The sequence below is a fragment of the Delphinus delphis genome, chromosome 10 (genome assembly GCF_949987515.2).
Source record: "Delphinus delphis chromosome 10, mDelDel1.2, whole genome shotgun sequence".
NCBI classification, from domain to species: domain Eukaryota; kingdom Metazoa; phylum Chordata; class Mammalia; order Artiodactyla; family Delphinidae; genus Delphinus; species Delphinus delphis.
The window spans coordinates 35904360-35927844 of NC_082692.2; the positions used below are offsets into that span (position 1 = coordinate 35904360).

At 39.9% G+C, this 23485-nt stretch overlaps 1 protein-coding gene and 1 non-coding gene across 2 annotated transcripts in view; one reads left to right on the forward strand and one right to left on the reverse strand.

Annotated features, from left to right (window-relative positions):
- Nucleotides 1–23485, reverse strand: part of DNAH8 (dynein axonemal heavy chain 8) — a 328229-nt gene that overhangs the window by 89200 nt on the left and 215544 nt on the right. Inside the window, exons 74-82 of the mRNA XM_060021883.1 lie at nucleotides 23014–23169; nucleotides 18992–19147; nucleotides 17344–17526; nucleotides 13183–13288; nucleotides 11262–11514; nucleotides 10972–11162; nucleotides 5897–6018; nucleotides 2770–2888; nucleotides 976–1178 (exon numbers count right to left, since the gene is read on the reverse strand). Coding sequence (XP_059877866.1) covers nucleotides 976–1178; nucleotides 2770–2888; nucleotides 5897–6018; nucleotides 10972–11162; nucleotides 11262–11514; nucleotides 13183–13288; nucleotides 17344–17526; nucleotides 18992–19147; nucleotides 23014–23169 — 1489 coding nt within the window. The remainder of the gene's footprint in view (nucleotides 1–975; nucleotides 1179–2769; nucleotides 2889–5896; nucleotides 6019–10971; nucleotides 11163–11261; nucleotides 11515–13182; nucleotides 13289–17343; nucleotides 17527–18991; nucleotides 19148–23013; nucleotides 23170–23485) is intronic.
- Nucleotides 16087–16159, forward strand: TRNAW-CCA (transfer RNA tryptophan (anticodon CCA)). Its single transcript has one exon. It is a non-coding gene; the product is annotated as a tRNA-Trp (tRNA).

Sequence of the window (23485 nt, forward strand, 5' to 3'; positions counted from 1 at the left end):
TATCCTCTAAGATCAGGAACAAGACAAAGTTGCCCACTCTCACCACTATTATTCAACATAGTTTTGGAAGTCCTAGCCACAGCAATCAGAGAAAAAAAAGAAATAAAAGGAATCCAAATCAGAAAAGAAGAAGTAAAGCTGTCACTGTTTGCAGATACATAGAGAATCCTAAAGATGCTACCAGAAAACTACTAGAGCTTATCAATGAGTTTGGTAAAGTAGCACGATACAAAATTAATGCACAGAAATCTCTTGTATTCCTATACACTAATGATGAAAAATCTGAAAGAGAAATGAATGATACACTCCCATTTACCATTGCAACAAAAAGAATAAAATACCTAGGTATAAACCTACCTAAGGAGACAAAAGACCTGTATGCAGAAAACTACAAGACACTGTTGAAAGAAATTAAAGATGATACAAACAGATGGAGAGATATACCATGCAGACGTAGAGAATGGACTTGAAGACATGGGGAGGGGGAAGGGTAAGCTGGGACAAAGTGAAAGAGTGGCATGGACATATATGCACTACCAAATGTAAACTAGATAGCTAGTGGTAAGCAGCCACATAGCACAGGGAGATCAGCTTGGTGCTTTGTGTCCACCTAGAGGCGTGGGATAGGGAAGGTGGGAGGGAGACGCAAGAGGAAGGAGATTATGGGGATGTATGTACATGTATAGCTGATTCACAGCAGAAACTAACACACCATTGTAAAGCAATTATACTCCAATAAAGATGTTTTTAAAAAAACCACTATATGGTAAATGAGTGTGTTCCTCTCTGCACAAAGATATCTATATCACACACTCCAGGAGATCTGAAAGGGGAGGAAAGAAGGAGTTTAATAGTTTTCTAATATTTATGAATTTTATCAATATATTTATAAGAATAAGCTATAAAACTATGAAAGGCAAAATGTGAGGCAACAATATGGAGGTTTTGCTAAATTTCATAGGTTGCTGATCATACCCAGCTTCAGTTTCTTGGCCAATGCGTCAACTTGAATTGTGGGATCAGATCCCATGGACAGAAAACATATCAGAGGTGTTCGTGTATCACTTTCTTCCCAAGTTTTCTCCAGATTTAAGATAACTGGTTCTGTGTACTTTTCCTCCAAAGAATCTGCAATATACTTTCTTGCTTGAAAAACAGTACGGTCTGGGCACCAAGACCTAGAAATGCACACATGTTAGAGGAAATAAATTCAGGTTTTAAAAATTCTATCTAATGCTAAGCACATAAAGAACACATAGTTAGTTAGCAAAAGGATAGTGAGCTAATCCTCCTTTATGCAGATATGTGTAAGATGGATGGCAATGTTTTCTATCCTTGGATGAATGCAAGTTTGTTCATGTAGTTTTGATGCGAGGCATTGGCAAGGAGTAGGTCAGGGCCAGTTCTGTTGCCAATCTAGAAGGGAACTTAGAAGTCAACTGATCCAAACGTCTCATTTTCAGAGGAAGCTGCAACTACTCTGAAGCTTTAGTTATTTTCGTTTTAAAACACATCAGTGATTATCCCTAGTAACTAAGCTATCAGCTTCAGGGAAGCAATTCCTCATTCAAACTAATACACAGGAGCACATTCATTCTTTGACAAATATTTATGGAGTGAATACTATACATCACGCCCTGCTCTTGATGCCAGGGACTCAGCAGGGATGCAAGGGGAGGCGTCCTCTGCCAGGTCCAGTACATGATGGGGGCTGGCCTGCTGCATACTCGAGGTTCTACAGCCTTCAGAGGGAGATAATATGTCAATGGTGTTAGAAGTAGCTTGATCAGCAAGCATTTATTTAATACCATCTGTGTAGACTACACTGTAGCAGGTTCTGCACACAATGACACATTAAATAGATGTCATTTGATATTTTTAGATCACAGACAAACTCTATGGATTCTTCTTTGTTAGTAGATTGCATTATTCATCTGACAAAGATTCAATTTTAAAATGATGGATATAAGACACATCTATTCTAATAAAACAAAAACAAATAGCCATTTTGCAGTCTACAGGTCCTGAGGTCATCACTGCTGACAGCTCTGATCACTCTCAAAGAGTGACAACAACCAGGAAACAACTTTTCTAAGAAAACTCAGGGGTATAACATTAGGAAAGACAAAAACAACTCCAACATAATCCGACATCTTTTTGTTATTCTTTTGGTGGTTTCGTCTCCCCCAACTCTACCCTTCTGTGTTGCCCACCACACACACCCCCCGCCCCCCCCCCCCCCCCCCCCCCCCCACACACACACACACACACACATCTTCCAATATAGAATCCTTCTTTGAGCTACTGCATGTTGGGAAAACATGAAAAGTGAGAAAGAAAAGGAAGAATATTCTTCCTCAACATCACTTTCAAACTTTTGCTTCCATTTTAACAGCCAAAACAGCATTTATATGTTTCAATAGCACAATATTCTTGGTTTTAGCTTAAAAACTAATTGCCTTGTAACTCTGTGAGATCTATGCTTTTACAGAAGTAAATTCAACAATAAATGATTCACTCAATGGTAAATGATGACCAAAGTGAATAGTACAAACATATTTTTCATACGTGTTTTGCTAAAAGCACTATCATTAACACGTTATCAAACTATACCTTTCACCATTTTATTTGCCATCCCAGACTTCAGTTGGGAAGCACATACATCTATTACAGTAACTACTGGCACATAGTGAAGTAAGCTCACTGAGGTGGGATCTGTAATTTGACACTATAAAGTGATGCTCTAGGTCTGATAATACCTATTCTCACCTGATAAGTAAAAGCTTGTGGCAGGTATCTAGTGAGTCATTATATCCATCAGGGATGATTTCCTCCTCTGGAGCATCTTTATCAAACCAGATTTTCCATCCCTTCTCATTACGAGATATCTAAAATAAATAAGCTGATTGGTGAGCCCCAGGAATATATGCAATTAAAATTGAATAACCTGAGAAAGCCATTCTTTATAGGCAGCTAATTTTTTAAACATAACCACACTGTTTACATTTTTCTTCAGAACCAGTGACTCAGATAGATTGGATATTATGATTCCCTTTCAGTTTTTCCATTGCTCTTCTACGTTATTCGCTAAAATTAGGACTATGTATCAATTACGCTAAACGACTGGGCAGGAAAAAACATAGACCAGGGTTTCTCAACCTCCGCACTATGGGCATTTAGGACCAGATTAATTTAGTGTTGAGAGAGGCTGTCCTGTGCATTTTACATTGTTTAGCAGCATCCCTGGCTCTATCCACTAGTCACCAGGAGCACCTCTGCCCCTGATTTGTGGCAATAGAAAAGGTCTCCAGAATTGCCAATGCACTCTGGGGTGTGGCACCAGGTTGCCCTTGGATGAGAACCACTGACATAGACCACTTTGATACCCAAACCTCTACATGTGGACCTCTACTTAAACTAGTGATAGATGACAAAATCAAAACTTTTATTTTCCTAGTCATCCCCCCACCTTGAGACCTTAAACCTAAGAATGGATGAAGTCTCTCCAAGAGCTGGTCTCAAACACCTGTTCTTTCAGAAGCATGGAGAGAACCACAGGTTTTCAGAGGTATTAAAGGATGCTCCCTGAAGTCCGAGTGCTGTCCAAACTAATTACAGAAACTATAGATCGGTGAGCCTGACGCTGCTCCTCAGCAACAATCAGGCTGGATTATTTAGACAGTGTCTGAAGCGTGTTTTAAAAGCCATGGCAAGCACTAATAGCAAATATTTATATAGCAGATACTATGCGCCAGACCCAAGGACTGTACTTTTACTTCTATTATCCCCACTTTTTACTGAGGCACAGAGAGGTTAAATAACCGCCCAAAGTCCACACCACACAAGCAATTCATCATCTAGGATACAGACAGGGTGCAAGTTAATAACAAAACAATTGCTCTGTGAATCAGTTGCTCCAACTTTGTCCCTGGGATGCTAAAAGATGGAGACTTTCTGAAATGTTTCACAGCTGCCATCTTTCTCTGAAGATTGCAGCGGCTCTCCCTAGTTGGCTGCTGCCAAAAGAATCTGCCTGGCACAGGGCTTGGAGGGCCTGGGTGCTGCTGCAGCCCCACCCTACTGCACTGGTACCTGTGCTCTGCTACTCAGAGTGCCCCCTGCAGGTCTCCTCCACACTGGCTGCTAAAGAGGAGTTCCAAGAAGAAACAGGTGCGTATTCTCAACCTACTGGCCTTCCATCTGCTAATTTTGACTCTACCACATAAAGCTTTCAGGGCGAGCTGCATCTGTGATAGGATAACTCCCAGCGCCTTGCTCCTGCATTTCCCATTCCTGGCCCTCGCTGCTAGCAAAACCACCTCCAGGTGTTACACAGTTTGGCCTGGGATGCCGAGGCAGGGCAGCTGCTCTTTGAGGCTATTTTTGTTTCAGTTTCTGACACCCACTCAGCTGGGAGATTGATCTCCTGTTTCCTCCCCTCCTCCCACAGACAGGCCAAACTCTTGCCCATCTGATGGCAGGTCGCCCTGATGGCTAACTTCTGCAAGTTTGTGGAGAATAACTCTTCCTCTTCCCTTCTGGCCCATCCAATGGTGTAAAAGAAGCTGGACAGAAATAACTCATGGTGTCATGACCATGGGGTCAAATTACCGCTTTACCATGTATGGGCTATGTGGCCTTGGGCAAGTGCTTAACCTCTTTGAATCTCAGTTATCTCATCTATAAATCGTGTCAATAATACTTCGCTTGCACAGTTATTATTGTTGCAAAGTACCTACCCATAGTAAGCGGTAGTAGCCACCAGATTCTACACCAAGGGTACTTAAAATCTAACTGACCGAGGCAAATGATACTGTATATCCTTATATTAATATAATCCGTCAGCAGAGGTGTGATTTTTTCCAGTGGTACTTGAAGGCCGCCTTTACCCAGTCTCGGACCGGACCCAGACCACTTTTTTTTTTTTTTTCAAAGTATTTGTTTGGACTTGGAAGACTCAGCTGTAGCTGTAGTACAAAACAAAGCTTACTGTCCACCACAGATATAGTCCAGGGACTTTATCCAGTTGACTCTGACCCAACCATGGTGCATGGGTAAAGAATACATAATGTTCCAGAAGTACCCCTAAACAGACACCCCTAGTGTACTCTTGGGTGGGGGATAGGATGTTTGTGGAGGGGAGGGAATCACATGGTGACAGTGCGAGGCTTCTGCCATCCTCAGCCTAGGGATAAGGCTACCAATCACTCACTTTGTCCATCACCAGCAACCGTAAAAAAGATGATTATCAGCATTTGACACTGGGAAACTGCAGGCCCTCCATTGGTGACACACAGTCGTAACCAACAGACCTCAGTAATAAACAACTGTCTTTATTCTGAGTTGCATAATTGTTTTCTGGCGAGAGTTGAATCAACAACTAATCCACAATAACCAATTTACATTTTCAGATAAGAAAAACAGGTAAATCGGGGTCTGTTTCACCATTTTCACCATTATAACTTCACCATTTTATAAATATTTTCACCATTGAAATGACTGATTTTTTATAAAAGGACCTCAACCTCTTCACTTGCCTCAAATTCAAATTTGCTCAAATTATTTAATCACAGGCAGTGAAAACATGGAGTTTACAATAAAAGGGTCCACCCACCCAGAATAAAAGGGTTCTGATTCTGACAGCAACTCAAGCAGGTTATAAATGATCCATGCCCACCACACAGAAGTAAAGACAGTTGCCTGCACCTGTGAAAAGATCCCTTGGGATATCCGTCTGTCCACCGCCCCCAACCCCCCAGGAGAGCCACAGCGCCTTAAAGCTACACAAGTGTGTTGACTCCTCTGGGTGAAGGGTTTGTCACCAGGAGGCCCCAGTTTAAATGGCCCAGGTGTGTTTGGGTTTACAGATCTGTACTTTTATCCAACCCTTTATTACCTGGTTCATAATTTCTGCAAATTGCGGAAGTTTACTCAGTTCCACAAGATTCAGCCAGGTCATATCAAGGATCCAGCGAAACGGTTTGGGAGGGCAGGCTTTCAGATCTAGAGCTGCTCCCCCTGTGGAAAGGCATCAGTGAGAATCAGGTCAGCTTGTGCTCTGTTTTTTAGAAATTTATTTTCCAAATAATAAAAAACGAGATAACCATATCACACACAAAAATGGGAAAATTGGAAAACAATCACGTTATAGAAAATGTGGTCACCTTTTTTTGGTACAGTTCCTTCAAGTGTTAGTGATTTATACCATCTTATACAGATAGCAACTCCCTGTCATTTTTCCCTGCAAAGAATTTTTCTCACGTGTTTGCAGATGTTTGCCTTTTTATTGTTTTTTAACTATCTGAAATTTATTTATTTATTTATTTATTTTTTGCAGTACGCGGGCCTCTCACTGCTGTGGCCTCTCCCATTGCGGAGCACAGGCTCCGGACGCGCAGGCCCAGCGGCCATGGCTCACGGGCCCAGCCGCTCCGCGGCATGTGGGATCCTCCCGGACCGGGGCACGAACCCGTGTCCCCAGCATCGGCAGGCGGACCCTCAACCACTGTGCCACCAGGGAAGCCCTGAAATTTATAATTTTGATATCAATGAATCGGTTGATCTTTTCATGTGTGATTTTAAAAGTCATTTCTTAGTCATCACTCCTCCAGAAGTTTGATATTCAATACTATTGAAATATTTTTTATCAGGTCAAAAAGATGGATAGATGGATATATGAAGGGATGGAGGGAAAGAGGAAGAGAGGAGTATAATACATCTGTGGGTTTTTAAGGGGGTAATTAATGTTCAAATCATATATTCATTCATTTATTCAACAAACATTCACTGAGCCACCTCTATGTATCCGGCATATTCCAGGCACTGGGGATAAAGCAGAGGAAACCCAACAGGGCTCCTGCTCTCACCGAGTTAAGTGGAGAATGTGAGTGATAGCACTGGATTGTACTTTGAAGCAAATCACAAGTCAAATGAGCACATTCAGTGTGACAATCTTCACCAAGATGTGTGATTATATCTGCACTTTCAAAATTCCTCTATTGCATGTCTTTAGCAATGTTTTATCATAATAATTCCAGCTCTGTTGTTTAATTCAGATGTATGCCAAACAGTGGTTCTTGAACTTTTAAATTCTATAACCCTCCTGAAGAACTCATCAAATCCCTCCACTTCACTTACCAACCCGGGGACAAAAACAGGGGAGGTGGCGGGTGGAGGGGACTACAGGTCTCTGCTCTCCCCTCCAGCATCTTCCTGAGAAGGTGAATGAGCTGAAGTACTCCTTTCGTGTAAATCCCTTTGCTCCACCGTGGAGTCAGGGGCTCTGAGTGCCACAACACCTTTAGAACCTGTAAACCTTCCTCCCACATGCCCCCACCCCCTGCAGCGACCAGGTGAAAAGACCTTATTCTAGCACCATTTCTGCTAACACTGAGTTTACCATAGGAGAAGCAAGCCCTAGAGTAAGTCACCTGCAGATTTAAGGGATTCTCTCCTCTAACACGGAGATAGATGCGTACCTTTTCTTCTTGGTTGTTTCCCCCTCACAGTGATTTCATGTAAACATATACCTCAAAGACATCAGAAGAAGATATTTAAGCTACATCAGTGTTTCCAACATATCATGCACCTAAACTAACCCAGAACAATCACAGCCCATCCCGTTCCCCCAAATATCTTGGCTCTGCCACTCGCTAGCTGCATAAACTTGGACAAAAACTCAGTTTCTCTCAGTTCTCTCTTCTGCCAAATGAGCGTAATAATAGAATCCATCAGATTGATTGCTGTGAAGATTAAATAAATGAATGTATGTAGAAAGCCAACAATAGTCATGGCCCAGAGTAAGAGCTATGTAATCATTAGCTGTTATTTTGACATTAACTCTCTGTTTTGGAAGGCTCAGGTCCAATCCAACCTGGAAGGCAAGAGAATACCCTCTAATGTGTCTTTCTGTCCATGGTTTACAATAAAAGAAAGATGATATTTTTCTAAAATAATCAGGCAGGGGAAACAGGTATATCAATTACTCTACAGTGCAGGAGTGCCCCTGGTATCTATTTCGTTTTTCAAAGTGTTCTGACATTCTCGGTTGAAGAAGAAAGTCAAAGCCACCTTCCAAATATTGCAGAAAACTAGTAGGAATTAATACAAAGGGAAATCAAACATTTCTGCTATGATAAATAAGTCTTTCTTCTTTCCCCCTTAAGTACTGAGTTCAAAATGATAAAAAATATCAATGATCTAAGGGCCATATTTGTTAACTTTGTAAAAAAACATTAAAAACAAAGTCCTACCATCTTTTTTTTTTTAGATTTTTTTTTAATGTGGACCATTTTTAAAGTCTTTATTGAATTTGTTACAATATTCTGTTTTATGTTTTGGTTTTTTTGGCCTGGAGGCATATGGGATCCTAGCTCCCCGACCAGGGATCAAACCGGCACGCCCTGTATTGGAAGGTGAAGTCTTAACCACTGGACCACCAGGGAAGTCCCAAGGCCTACCATCTTTTAAAAAATAATTTGGTCAAGCTGTAAGCGGTTCAAAACTAATACAAACTGTACAATAAACCAGTTTTGTATTTTTTTCAACCCTTTTACTGTGCTTGACAGTGCTGACTGTACTGACAGTCCACCTATCATAAAATCCCAAATTAATCTTCTGAAGCGCTGCTCATGCTACTTCCCTGCTCATAAAACATGCGGTGGCTCTCTATCGCCAACTCAATTAAATCCAAACTCCTCTCACTGACTCTCCTGATCCTATACAATCCGGTTCTCCCTGACTCTCCAGTTTTATGAAATGGAGTCACAGATGTGCTCTAACCACAGCTCAGATGTGCAGCCTTCTTTATTTTTCTGTGACAAATCAAATCCTTCTCACAAATTCCCTCCCCACTGTGTTGCTGCGTTTCTCGGTCTCCTCTGATTTAAAGACTTTTGAAGAATCCAATCTCTTTCAGGGAATAGCTCTGGCTTGGCTGGGTGTGCTGGGTAGGGAGAGGTGAGGTGGGGTGGGTTTGTGTCTTGATGGGGAGGATGCCTCAGATCTACATGCTGCCCCCTAGGCTTCACTCGTCCCAGTCACAGGCTGGGATCCTCTGAGCCACGACAAATCCTGTCTGACCTATGGGGGCATTAGGCTGCAGTCCACAGAGGTTGGTACTTTGTCGCTAGTTATAAAGTCCCCCTGTCCTGCAACTTCTTGGTTTGAACCCCAGACCCTCGCTGTGCACCAGCCCTCTCCGCATTTCCACAACCACACTCCCACCTGCCAAACCTTAGGCTTATCCATCTATCCACTACCCTCCACCGATGCTGTGATGCAGCTTCCATGTTGGATGTGGCTCTGGGGCACTTCCCTGCTCTCTTTGAATTTCGATGTGGCCATGCATCTTACTTTGGCTAATGAAATATGAGCGTGACGTGTGTCACTTGTGGGGTAACCTTTAAGAGCCAGCACACAATTTGCCACATCCTGTCCCTCTTCCATAGTAATTATGGAAGCAATTTGGATTCCTGGGCAACCATGACAAGCATGTCAGATAGAGAGTAAAGGAGAAGTATACTTTTGTTGTGCTGAAATTTGAGGATTGTTTTTATGGCCACAAAACCTGGCCTATCCTGACTAAAACTAGGTCCCAAAATCACATTCATTATGTCCCCACTCTGACACTTCTCAAAGTAGCTCTTCTTTCAACCATCCAGACCAGAAATCTTTGCACAGAGCAGAAATCTTAGACTCATTTCTGACCCTCTCTTGGCTCTCACACCCAGTCCTTTGTCATTTTACTTTCATGAGCTCTCATATTTTTGTCTTCCTTTATATTCCCATTGTCTTCACCCTAGGATGGGAATGCATTTCCTGTGGTTGGGAAGCTTATAACAGACTCCCTTAAAGCACTTTTCTCTAATCCTACACATGTCTGCCAGAGTAACCTTCCTAAAGAACAATAAAAGGATCACATCACTACCTTACACAACTCCTTATTTCTTATCAGATCAAGAAATCCTTCCTCTAGGAACCAAGGCTCACCAATGTACATACTCCACTCATGTCTTTTTCCATGCTGTTCTGTCTTAGCATGGACGTTTTCTTCATTTCTACCTATCATCCATGGTCCATTTCAAATGTCACTTTCTTCTTTTGGGGGAGAAGGGCTGCCAGAAGATGATTTATTAAACTACTTATAAAGATCAAAAAAAATAAGAAAAAGATTGGACCATTTTCCCCAGGTATCAAATAACCTGAAAAATTCCTGGCTTAACCTGCAAAGGCATATTTTCCAAGGAGCTTTTCTTGATCTCACCAACCACACGTAATCTCTCCTTCCTTTTAGATATAACACTTTGTTTTTAGCTCTCTTATAACACAGGTTATTCTGCCTTATTTTGCAGGGTTTTTTTCAATTATCTTTATTTGAACTATGAGACTTTTATTTCTTTTAAAGCAATGTCTGTTTTTTCCTTGTATCCCAAACACCAGTATGGCAGGTTTGCATAGTATATGCTCAATAAATACTTGTTTAACTGAATTGAATGAAAATACCACTCTTTTGTCTCCTTAATTATACTTTTAACATGGAGATAAGCAATGAGCCGGGCTCTCTTCAAATATAAAATACAAGTGTGCTTTTTGTTACAGTCTTAAATGTCATTATAACTCCTTGCTTAAGGAATTGGTCTCTTGCAGTAGTAGAAAGATCATCACCTGAATCACTATTCTCCCCTTTGGCATTTGGGTCTCTTATTCATAAGCAACAATGCTCAAACTTAATTTAATTACATAACTAAAAACTGCAGAGTTAACACAGACCTGAAATCAATCATCTTGAGTAACCAGAATAAAATGAATGGAAATCGGTGGGGGAGGTGGGGGAAGAGGTATACATAAAGAACTTCACTTCCATTAGAACTTAATTCCTCCGGGTATTACAAGAATGGGTCTACAGGACATCAAAGAGCATACCTAAAGCAATCTCCTTTACATAGCACATCCATATCCCAAACCCTTCACCTTTAATGAGAGCCTGAAACTCTCTGTGCTTCACCGTTCCTCTCTGAAGATCGATTTTTAAGGTCATGAGGAGCACAAAGAGGAACTTGTGGTTCTCGTACAAGCCTCTGACAGAATATGTAAAAACTTCATATGTCAGATACTCAATAATATTTGTAATTCTCTTTTGAGGCAGTGGAGACTTCTCAGACCTGCAATATGTTTTAAAAATCAAAGAGGTAAAAATCCATTTCTAAGAGAGTAGGTAGGAATACACACAAAATTTGGGGGGCAAGGTAGTGAGGCCCCACCTGGCCATGGACTGGTCAAATAACTTCAAGAACTGGGCCAGCGAGGTCTGGTACATGATGTTGACCATGCTCATCTCTGTGATGAGAAAGTAGAGGATGCTGCCTCGGGTGGCCACGGGCCGGAACTCCTCCTGGGCCGTGTTAATCTTGATCTCTGTTTCCGCGGCCACGTGTAGTTTTTCACTTACTTCAGCTGCTGTCTGCTTGGTGGTGTGGAGGACACCGATGAGAGATTCGTCATCTACCAAGGAACCTAAAAACCAAACAGGAAAGCTGTGGAACACAAGACGGGAAAGCCGCGAAACGAGATGCATCACTTCTGAAATCACCTCGTTAATTTTCAACTTGACTTCTTCAAAGCCCACAGGATGGAAGGGCAGAATCTTAAGACATGAGAGGCTTCCAGTCTAACCAGGCATCCGATGCCTGAATCCGTTCTAAACATTCCTGCCTAGGGTTTGTCCCCCACTCTGCCTGAAAATCTGCAAAAGGCAATTCTCAAGGCAGCCCACAAATCTGGTCTTCAAATGTCTGAAGAAAATTCACATCTCCCTCCAGTCCCAGTGGTTTCAGTTGTTCCTATGACGTGGCTTTCACCTCCATTATCATCTTGATGGTTCCCCTCACAGTATCACAGGCTTTTCCTTCCCACTTGTCTCACAGTGTGAATTACACACCAGCTTACAGGTGAATCGTACTTTCTCTACTCCTGCTTTAGTTCAACAGTCCTTGACATTGAGAACTCTGGTCCTTCTATGTCTCTAACGAGTTAGGAGACAGTTGAAGTGTCTAACCAGGAAGAAAAATCCTGATTTTATTTTTAGGTTTACTCTTCATTATTGTTTTTAACAGACATAACATGTCAACGACAATAAACATAGAAATAAAAATATCTCAATTTTAAGACACAGAAAGGTGCCCTGGAGGTGCTGAGATAACGGTCACAATATCTGCAGAGAGCGGTGCTCTGGCCTACCTAGAAGCAGGTGGGTGCTTCTGGAAGGTGCTGAGTTACTTGCTCTGATGGGCACGCTAGGTCTGCTAGGGAAGTCCAAATTGTGACTAACCTCAAACTCTTGGCTGGATCCTCAGTCAGTCCTCCTTGGTAATATTTACAATGCCCAGAGGCATCAAATGGCTGGGAGATGTCATGGACCACGAGACAGACAACTTCATTAGCACAAGCAGTGCAATGAAGGCAGATAAAAGGCCTTTTCCATGAGGTCACCTCAAAGTGCTGGAGACTGCTGTGAGAGTAACACTTGATGTACTTCTGGGAGGTTAAGTTTTTTTGTTTTTAAATCCAAGGGTTAAAGTGCTTTTGGGAAGTATTCATCATTAGATTGCGAATGAATGGTAGAATTTAGGTTGCTGTAATTTGCCTACTACAGAACAATATATCCCAGGGGGTGGTACGATGATCTGACTGCCCAGAGGAGAACCTATCCCTGACTTCTAAGTGGGAGGTCAAGTCCAGAGTGACTGAGCCTGGGCTGCTCAAGTGTCTCTGACAACATTACACACATCATAACCCACTGTGGCAATTGCATTTCAACACCAAATGAAAGAGTCAATCTAAAAAACACAAAATAGATTGAGCACATTAGTCTCCTTTCGGCAAGCAAATTAGCCTGTTGTGAGTTACCTAGCTGTATTGGGAGCCCTTATTTTTCTCGGGAGAGAGCAATTATATCAAGAAAACTGTGTTATTATCAAATGCTCAGATGCCGGTTGCTAATTCAGATATCAGATTCTCTGCAGTCCCTCTGTAATGTCTAGATGGAAATTGCCTTGCTTGTTTTTGCGTGGATAACTCAACTGTTTCCTAATATCTGTAATCATGAGAGCATTGAAAAGAGGGTACAAGAAATCCTTATTTATTCACAATCCATTATGTGATTATTTCTTAGTAACACAATACCTTTTGTAGTACTTAATTTGTAGAGAAGGTTATCTTCAAGTTCTTTCATCTTCCGCTTATTAAAAGTCACATCCTCCAAAAGTTTAACCCTCTCAGACTCTAACTCCTGTTATTAAAAAAAAATAACATCAGAACTGTAATTACCAGTTATTATGGCAAATGCAACCTACTAGTGTTTATTATTCATTTTTAAAAGTTTAAACAAAAGTGCCATTCAAATGACACTATCGTTAGTCAAATCTATCTATTTGTATTTTTATTTCTCTGGACAGTTTTTTAAAGATTATGCCCATTAGCATTAAGTTTCCATAGCACTTACACGGGCATGAATGAGATAAACCTGCTAAAATAATTTTGCTCAGCTCTCTTTTCAACTTTAAGTTTTTTAAAATTAAGACTGTCCCATTCTCTTGACCCTGTTCCCATATACCGCCTCAGTCAGAAATGCTAACTTCATTTGCAGTCAGAAGGGCTAGAGACAAAGAAGCATCAATACCAAGTAACCAAGAGGCCACTCAAGCCAAATGGAGCTCCTGAGCTGGGACCTGACTATAGGAACACCAGGTACCTGCTTTGACATAGCCAGCTGCCAATACAAATCCATTTTCCATTTTTTTGCATCTTCTACCAGAGGGGCTAAATTGGATGTCTGGAAGGTATATTCTTTTCTACATAAATAATATAGTCTTAAAATTATACTTTGAAAAAAATTTCAAACTTTCAGAAAAGTTACAAGACTGGTACAATGAACTCTCATATACCCTTCACCTAGATTCCTCAAATAACATTTTGCTTTATCACTATTTCTATATAATACTTTTTATCATTACTGTTATTATTACTGCTGAACTGTTTGCATATGTCATGATACTTTATCTGTAAAAACTTTAACACATCTCCTAGGCAACAGGACATTCTCTTATACAACCATAGTGTAATTTTCAAATTCAGAATATTTAACATGGATATAATACTCTTGCTAAATATAGAGTAAATTAAATTGTCTCAAAAGCATTCTTTATAGCATTTTTTTAATATTACTTTAAAAAATTTTTTTATTTATTTATTTTTGGCTGCATTGGGTCTTCATTGCTGCACACAGGCTTTCTCTAGTTGCGGCGAGCGGGGGCTACTCTTCGTTGCGGTGCGCAGGCCTCTCATTGTGGTGTCTTCTCTTTTTGCGGAGCACAGGCTACAGGCGCGTGGGTTTCAGTAGTTGTGGCACATGGGCTCAGTAATTGTGGCTCGCGGGCTCTAAAGCGCAGGCACAATAGTTGTGGCACACGGACTTAGGCGCTCCGCGGCATGTGGGATCTTTCTGGACCAGGGCTCGAACCCGTGTCCCCTGAACTGGCAGGCGGATTCTCAACCACTGCGCCACCAGGGGAGCCCTGTAGCATTCTTTTTTGATCTTATACAGAATCACACACTGTACTTAGAATTGCATTAAAAATGTGTTTTTAAACTACTTATTTGAGAAAGTTTCTTGAAAAACTGCTACGGAAATACCACCACTTTCAGAAAGTCTTCCTAAACCAGTTTGTCAGTTAAAACCCACAGCACGGCATTCCTCTGTACATCTACTACGGCTTGCATCACAATCTATGTGTCAGCTATATCCCTCCAACTAGATTCTGTGCATCTAGAGGGCAGGAACTTGTCCTATTAATTTTTAAAAATTGAAGTATAGTTGATTTACAATGTTGTGTTAATTACTGCTGTACAGCAAAGTGATTCAGTTATATATATATATATATGTATATATATATATTCTTTTTTTATATTCTTTTCCATTATGGTTTATCATAGGGTATTGAATATAGTTCTCTGTGCTATACAGTAGGACCTTGGTGTTTATCCCCTATTCATTTTTGTATCCTTGACAGCACTTATCTTGAGGCTTTGCAGAGAAGTGACTCAACCTAATAAATATTTGTTAAATTGAAGTGTACTGAATTTAGTTCAACAACTTTATTTTACATCTGGGGAAACTGAGGACCCAGAAATATTAACTCCAAATAACATGGCAATATAATACACACAGCTACTTACTAGAAGGGGTGAGCCTAATATCCTTGTCCCCCAACTCCAAGACTAGTATACTGCCATTGTACTAGTGGCTTGCAGTATTTGATGGGGTGGTGATGAAGATCATGGCTGTATTTGCAGAGAATAGCTAATGAATTGTCTTCATTAAAGCAGTCATCCCAACAGTGGCAGTATAGAAATATGTGGACAAAATGAAATCATGTTAGCGTCCTTTTCAGTGTGATATGGAAAAACAAGCATCATGGTACAATGGACGACTTGTGAGTTTTACAGCATGAACTGTAGAGCTTATCTACGAGGCTTGGCAGGGTGGAAAGTCTATGTGCTCTTATGGGTTAAGACCTTATTCTCCTTGGTCTCCATTTGTTCATCTGTAAAATGGGGGTGTAAGAGCAGGATTGTTAGGAGGGTTAAACATCACAGTCAGGATGTCCTCCTGCACATTAACTGTGCACTTTGTTTTTTTCCAGCAAGGCTGGTGTTAGCATCCTAGTGCATCTCTTGAAGAGGAAGTTAAGGCCTAGAAGAGTGAGCATGGGGCGCTCTGGGGACATGGATTGTACTTTAGATGGTGGTGTGGGCTGCCTTATAGAAGTTAGTGTAGCCTGCATGGGGGATCTGGCACCTGAGATGAGGCACCATCTCAGAACAGACCAACAGCACCAGGTAGACCAAGAAGGAAGGACTAATTTTCAACAGTTGATACCACATGGCCCTAAGAGGTGATCGAGGCAGTGAACTGAGGGGTCCATGCTCTCTGCCAGACTGTGAAAGTGAGATGATTCCCTTTCTAGATTGCATAAGCCCTGGGCAGTTTCTTGGAAACTAAGATCAAACAGCTAATGAGGGGGAACTTCCCTGGTGGTCCAGTGGGTAAGACTCCATGCTCCCAATGCAGGGGGCCCAGGTTCGATCCCTGGTCAGGGAACTAGATCCCGCATGCATGCCACAACTAAGAAGTCTGCATGCCGCAACTAAAGATCCCGTGTGCCACAACGAAGATCCTGTGTGCCCGCAACTAAGACCTGGTGCAGCCAAGATAAATAAATAAATACATAAATATTAAAAGAAAAAAAATCAGCTAATGAGAGTGGAAGCTGGAACTGGGCTCCCTTTACTCCACCAGACTGGCTGCCTTTCAAGGGCCTGCCCCAAGTTAGCCATTTCTTGTTAACCAGGTAGGATTTTACTTCTCTTTTTACTGAGCCCTCTATTTATCTGGTGTCAGTATCATTTCTCTTTTCCTTTTTGAATCTTCCTCTGTATTTGTAGCCATCTGTTCATATCACTTCCTTTCCTCCTTTCCTTAAGTCTTCTGCCATTCTTTCTCTCACCCTCCCATTTTATGCATCTCTGGTCTTATTATTTCTAACCTTGCCTTTTCCTTGAAACCTTAATACTAACATTAATTACGTTTTAGCAAATACAAACTTTCTCAGATTTTATAAATATATTTTATACAATGAAAATATATAAAATTATATTTTATACATAACATTTAATGTTTTCTGAGCTTTATCTTAAAACTTAATCTATCAGTCTCTTAAAATCTTCCAGCCTTAACTTTTTCTTTGTTTTATCAGAACCCTCAATTATACTTAATTTCTCTGCTTCAGTGCAAGTTTCATTTAATTAAGATAAAAGTATGGCTCTCTAGATCATTAGATTATTAGATTGTGGTGTTATCAACTACAATCAAGTACTATCAATTACTATTGCAGTGTAGTAGTTGAAACTACTATAGTGGTAACAATACTCATTCAGAGCAAGTTCCTCTTTTCCAGGATCATTATTTTATTGAATTTTCCAGGTGTATCCAAGACTATTCATCCATAGGGCAATAGATATGAAAGTCAACATACCCAAAGCTTTAAAGTCAGAAGTAGAAAGAGTGGTGTGTGTGTGCACGTGTGGTTTTGGTGTTGGAGGAGAGGTGAGTTACATGATTTCTCAACAGGACTTGAGACTACAAAACAAATATTTATGCTAACAAAGGTAACTATGATTTGCTCAATTTTTTCTTTTCCATATACTCAACAATTTCCCAATACATTTAAAACGTTTATTAAAATTTATTATAAGTAGAAGTTCTTTACCTTGAGAAATTATTACCTGTTTCTCTGTTAGAATTACCCTCCTTAGTAACTGGTTCTCAAGTCCTTTCATGGTAACAGTAAAATCAATGACTGACGTTTTAGCATTGATCTCAGGGGTAAAGGCAGGGTTTGGTAACTTTGTTGTAATATAAAGTTTAAATGTATCCATGACATCACATTCCTTATCTCCGACCTTCACCTACATCAATTCAAATATTAAATTACAAACAGCTTAAAGGACAAGACAAGAAATTTGGGTTCAGTTTAGGAGAGAGTTTATCAAAAGTCAGTGCAGTGAAATGAATGAATTACAAAAATCAGTTGTAAAATTTTAATCAGTGATCTTAAATAATAAAGCCTATTCCATTAGAATAATTTAGACTTGTGGTCCTGCCTGAAAATGTTTTTAGCCATGACACCAAGCAAATTAAATGAAAAATTTATCCAAAACAAATGTTGAATAAAGGAAAACTCAGACATGCCTCATATTTGATTGTTTTTTCCCACCTGAGGAAATTGTTTCCTGCTATGGAAATTTGTTGTGTTTATAAGAAGTGAAAAAAAAAAAGAAGTGTTATTTCTTTTTGCATTTCACAGTCATATCTGAAGCATATTTGACAAGAGAAAGGGTTAATAAAATTTTCCGAGAAAAAAATGCCAACTTTTTTCCCCAGAAAGATAACACTTATCTTAAACACCACAATTTTCAGTGTATTGAAAACAACTGGGTTTGCTACCTAAAGCTCAGGTGGAAATTATAACATTTTAAAATGACTTAAAATTTTAATTAATTTTAATCCTTCCTATGATTGAAAACCACATTGCTAAGGCACTAATTCTCAGGCATCATGACCTTCACATTGCAGATAAGAATCTGGGTCTTTTAAAAGGCCTTCAGGAATGGACATACTACAACCTCTTTTGGCATATTAAATATGGCATATAAAAGAATTCACATTATGAAGAAAATTTTTCTGAATAAATCTGTCTTTGTTTAATGAGAAAACTGGCATTCTTATTCACTGATATTCATGAAATTAAGTTGTCCAAAGCAAAAATATCTCAGTCAGAAATGCTGTCATTCAATAAAACCACAGAAGCCTAAAAGTAAAGAATGAAACCAATTAAAAAAGAGACACTTGCATTGAAAACAATGCATGTTATCACCAATGATCGGGAACTGTATTCCACTGCTTCCAGCAAAGTCTGAGTTTGGATTGAAAGTTTATAAAGAGAGAAATAAAATCAATGTCCATAGACTTAACTAAAAATGCCATTTTATCCAGTGAGGAAACACAGGCTTCATTGTATAGATGTATACATGGCTCGAAAACCAACTTTCTCAGAGCTGCTAAAATGTACATATTTTGTGTGTAACACTAATATATTATTATTATTATGACAAGATGCCTTTCCTTAATATGTTAGTTTTGGATAAACGGCTATTGTTACCAAGATATTGTTGTCCCCCTGTATTTTTTATATACTATTTTTTAAAAAAGGAACACTGAATATGAGTTTGGAAATAATTTTTTTCCAGCGTGTCAAATAGTACCACCTGAAGGAAATTGTCTTCACTGCTATGCTCAAAAAGATAAGTAGATGTCACCATTGTTCTTTTCTTCTTTTCCTTTTCTTTTTTTTCCCCCTTTTTCGAAGCTCACCTTGAAAGTGGTGCCTGATTTAAGGAAATTCTTTTCTAATACATTATCCAGGGCTGGATCCAGCTCTTCACAAATGTCCTCAATGAGAAGGGGTCGGCCCAAGGAAAGACTGTCCTCCAAATGCGTGCGGAAATACTTATGGTTCAGAGAGGTTATCTACAAATAAAGAGTTCATTGCTATATAAATGTTACAAAGAATGTGCCTGTTCCTGAGTGGAAACCAGAGATATGTTGGATAAGTGACTAAGAATTCTAAGGACTGTATAGGAAGACTTACTTATAAAAATGAAAGTAACAAACAAAAATTAATTTTCAAAACTTGGTGGGTCATGACTTTGTGGAAGCCCTGGGTGTGTAATGGGGGTCTCTCAGATCAAAAGAGGAGAATCAAGTGGCATTCCTTAGATGGAAGGTCAGAGCTCTGCTCCGGCAGACGGAAGAGAAGTGATCAAGGATTAATCCTTTAAACTTACATAGCTACAATCATTCAGATAAAGCAAACTAACTTGCATTTTTGTGATATTCACTTATCTTCTCAGGACACCTATGAGATGAATAAATGATTAAAAAATAAGCATGGGAATGTCAAAAATGATACACTGAGTCAAACTAAGGGTCCATCCATGTATTCTGTCTCTAAGAGTGACATAAAATAAGAATATGATACTTTGCATAAAATCAACCTAAAAGACTTACACAGTCACTTTTTATATTTTTACATTAAAAAAAATTAGAATTCTGAATGCCTGGTGGGGCCCCCCAGTTTTAGATCAATGTTTGTTATTAGTTAAAATAGACACACTGGGCTGGTTGATCTTTGCATTAGCCAATTGGCTTTGAACTCTTTATTTCTCCAGTGATCCCTCCCCCTGCCTAAGTGTGAGGATTCCCAAAGGTTCAGTCCTCAACTCTCTACCTTCTCATACGCTATCCTCTGAATTCAACTATTGCCTTTATGCTACTGTGAGTGCCGATCCCAAGACGCAAGGAAGATCCACTGGGACAGCAGGTGATTAGGAGAGTGAAATTTAAAAATATTATCTCCCACTTGCAATGAAAAAAGCTGTGGAATTGAAAAATTAAATAAGTCTATCTTTGTCCTGTTTTGGTTAAAAAGGAAATAACTAAAACAAAATATCCTGCACACGAAGGAATTTTTTCCCCCAGATGGATAGCTTTATTTATATAAATGATGTGCTGCGAAAGACCTTACTATGAGTTGATAAGGTAAATGAATCTAAACAAAGAGCTTCAACTAGCTTACTTAAACAAGATGAAACAAGGTCCCAGGAAGACTAAACGTAATTGTCCTACTCTACTCCCCAAGACGCAAACTCTATTTTTGTGATGTCCTTCCCAAGTGTGATGGTTAATTTTATGTGTCAACTTGACTGGGCTAAGGGATGCCCAGATAGCTTGCAAACATCTTTTCAAGGTGTGTTTGTGAGGTTGTTTCTGGAAGAGATTAGCATTTGAGTCGGCAGACTAAGAAAAGATGGGCCCCATCCATGTAGGCGGGCATCATCCAACCCATTAAGGGCCTGAATAGAACAAAAAGGTGGAGGAAGGGCCAATTTGCTCTCTGCTTACGCTGGGACATCCATCTTCTCCTGCCCTTGGGACCTCAGACTCAGACTGAGGCTTACACCATTGACTCCCATGGTTCTCAGGCCTTCTAGGGTTTGGACTGGAACGACACCAATGGCTTTCCTGGGGCTCTAGCTTGTAGATAGCAGATCTAGGACTTCTCAGACCCCATAATCCCATAAGCCAATCCCTCATAATAAAACTCTTTCTATATATCTATACCTAGATATCCTTTCAGTTCTGTTTCTCTGGAAAACCCTGACTAATACACCAAGTAAAAAAATAATTTTCAAATTGTCAATTTATTAAAGATTACTTTTAACCACCTTCAATATCTTTTGTAAACTTGAAATACTATCTTAGAGTCATAATTTCAGGTTTAATTCACTTGATTCTTCTCATGGAGGAATGCTTGTGGTAGCCACCACAAGAGCCTGTATCTCCTGCACGGATACTCTGGCATTCAGGCTTTACAACGTAGTCAGTGAATTCTTTATAGGGGAATTAAGTGAATACATTCTCTTTCCAGAGGTCAGAGCTGTAGGTGCTGGAGAGGGCATTGAAGATGGCCTTGATGCAGCCCTGGACATATAAAATATGTTTTGTTTTTCATTTATAAAGTGTTTCATTTTTCATTTTGCCTTCCTTCCCAAGCACAGAAATAATAGTTTTGTTTCATTTTATTTTCTTTTATTTGTGTTTGTGTATGTGCTTATCCACATATTCAGAAAAATAATGTTTTCTGAGTAAAAAGGATGCAGTTCAATTTGCTTACATCCTAGCAATTGATGGTTTTTAAAATAAGGAAGTGTCTCTGGCATATTTCTGTTACTTCCTCAAGAAGCTTCTTGGGACAGGGTTGCATCAGGAAGGACATGACTGAAGGCTATCAATGAGTTTAATGCCGAAATGGAGAGATAAAGACACAATCAGGAAAAATAAGAATAAGATGAGCAGGGAGATCAACAGCCAAGGGAGACAAGAGGAGTGAGGAAGGGAGCAAGGGAGCAAGGGACAAGTTATAGCTGAGCTGGATCCAGGGAGCTGGGTTCAGGAGCAGGAACGCCACTCATGCACTTCTGTGTCTACAGCTCCTCAGGAACTGCGTTCTCATCGACTCCCTTTCCCTTAACTCTTCCCTTCCACTTATGCTCACTTCCCAGGACTTTTCTGGGTTTTCTAAGTAAACACGGACTGGAGTCTTAATGAGGTGGGAGTATCTTGAGGTGATCCGGAGTGCTAGACAGTGTCCACGTGCCTGCAAAGCCCTGATCTCAGAAGGAAATCTTTCAATGTTTCACCATTAAATATGGTGTTTCTTGTAGGCTTTTTGTAAATACTCTTTATCTGATTAAGGAAGAGCTCTCCTAATCTTAGTTTGCTGGAAGTTTTATCATGAATTGCTGTTAAGTTTTTAAGTTTTACCAACTGCTTCTTCTGCATTTATCAAGATGACCACATGATTTTTCTGGGTTTGTTTGTTTTCCTGTAATGATGACACACTTTGATTAATTCATTTAATCCAATAAATATCAGAATTACTACCCTATATAAAGAGCTGCGCAGAAAATATAAAGATGGTGTAAAACCATAAGCCTTGCTAACAAAAAGTTTATGGTACATTAGAGATAGAAGACAAACGTGCAAAGAGCAATAATTTAAGGCAGGCTCCTAGTCCATAACAAAAATACAAGATGCGTGAGGAGTCAGGACAGGCTATATTAAGCTGGGGACTCAGGCAAGCTTGGGTAAAAGTAGCATTGGATGTGGACTTTGAATAATGTTTAAGATTTTTATCTGGGATGTAAGCAAAGTGGGCAGTTGGGTAGAGAAGACATTCTGGTAAGCAGACATAGTACAAGCAAAACTATGCATCCAGAAGGCTTGGAAGTGGGAACAGTGTCGAGGAAACAATGAATAGTCCATATTGTAATATTGAATTGAAACATCCATGTAACAAGATCTCCAAAGGAGCCAGGAATGTTGAAGTCCTGCCTTTGTCTACCTCTACCTTAGGATTAACACCTTGGTAGAATCCAACTCCAATACTGGACTCTAGCATGCTATGTGGTACTATCAAGTGGCTAAGCTAGGTTGGAGCAAATGGCCTTAAACTGAGGAATCACAAGTCTTATTTTTGTCATTTTCTTATAAGCCCAAACTCAAGGACCAGAATAAAGGCCACATCCAACACTGGCAAAAGCAATTGAGCCAGAAAAATGGACAGAGAGAAGGACAGTGAGATCAAGAGAGAGCACAAGAGAGAAAATAATCAGAGCATTTGTCCCAAATCACTGTTACAAAACTCAAGGGTGTAAAGTAGCAAACAATTATCATCATAGAGATGACAACTTTATGACTGACAGATTCAACTGAAATTGTGGGAAAACTCCATGATTTCAAGGTTACTTTCCCATGCACAAAATGGTACATACCTGCAAGTCATTTTCTTTTTCCTTTGATTTAATCCAAGTTTTGCCTTGAGTTTGTGGGTCTATGAGGAGTGGGTATCTGGTGGCCTTTGTCACAATGATGCCGTTCTGAATGGAGAGGTCATCTCCTGGTAATCCCTGCAGCCCCCACTCACCAATCTGAATAACAGGAAATGGATGTGGCCATTCAAAGGAACACAGGAAGGCTTTTGTTAGTGATTAACAGTGCCACGATATAAAAGAATTTAAAATTTGGACATATTTGTCCCATTGAGACTATGGAACAAGTACCTAGAAAAAAAACCAAACTCGTAAATGTGAACCAAACAACATCAAATTAAAAGAAACAGATATATCATCTAATAAATCCTTTCTCTAGTAACCCAAGACTAGGTTTAGTCCTTTATATTGTGTTTTCATACTTATGAGGAAATATTGTCAATCGATTGCATATTAAACCTGATTTGGGGATTCT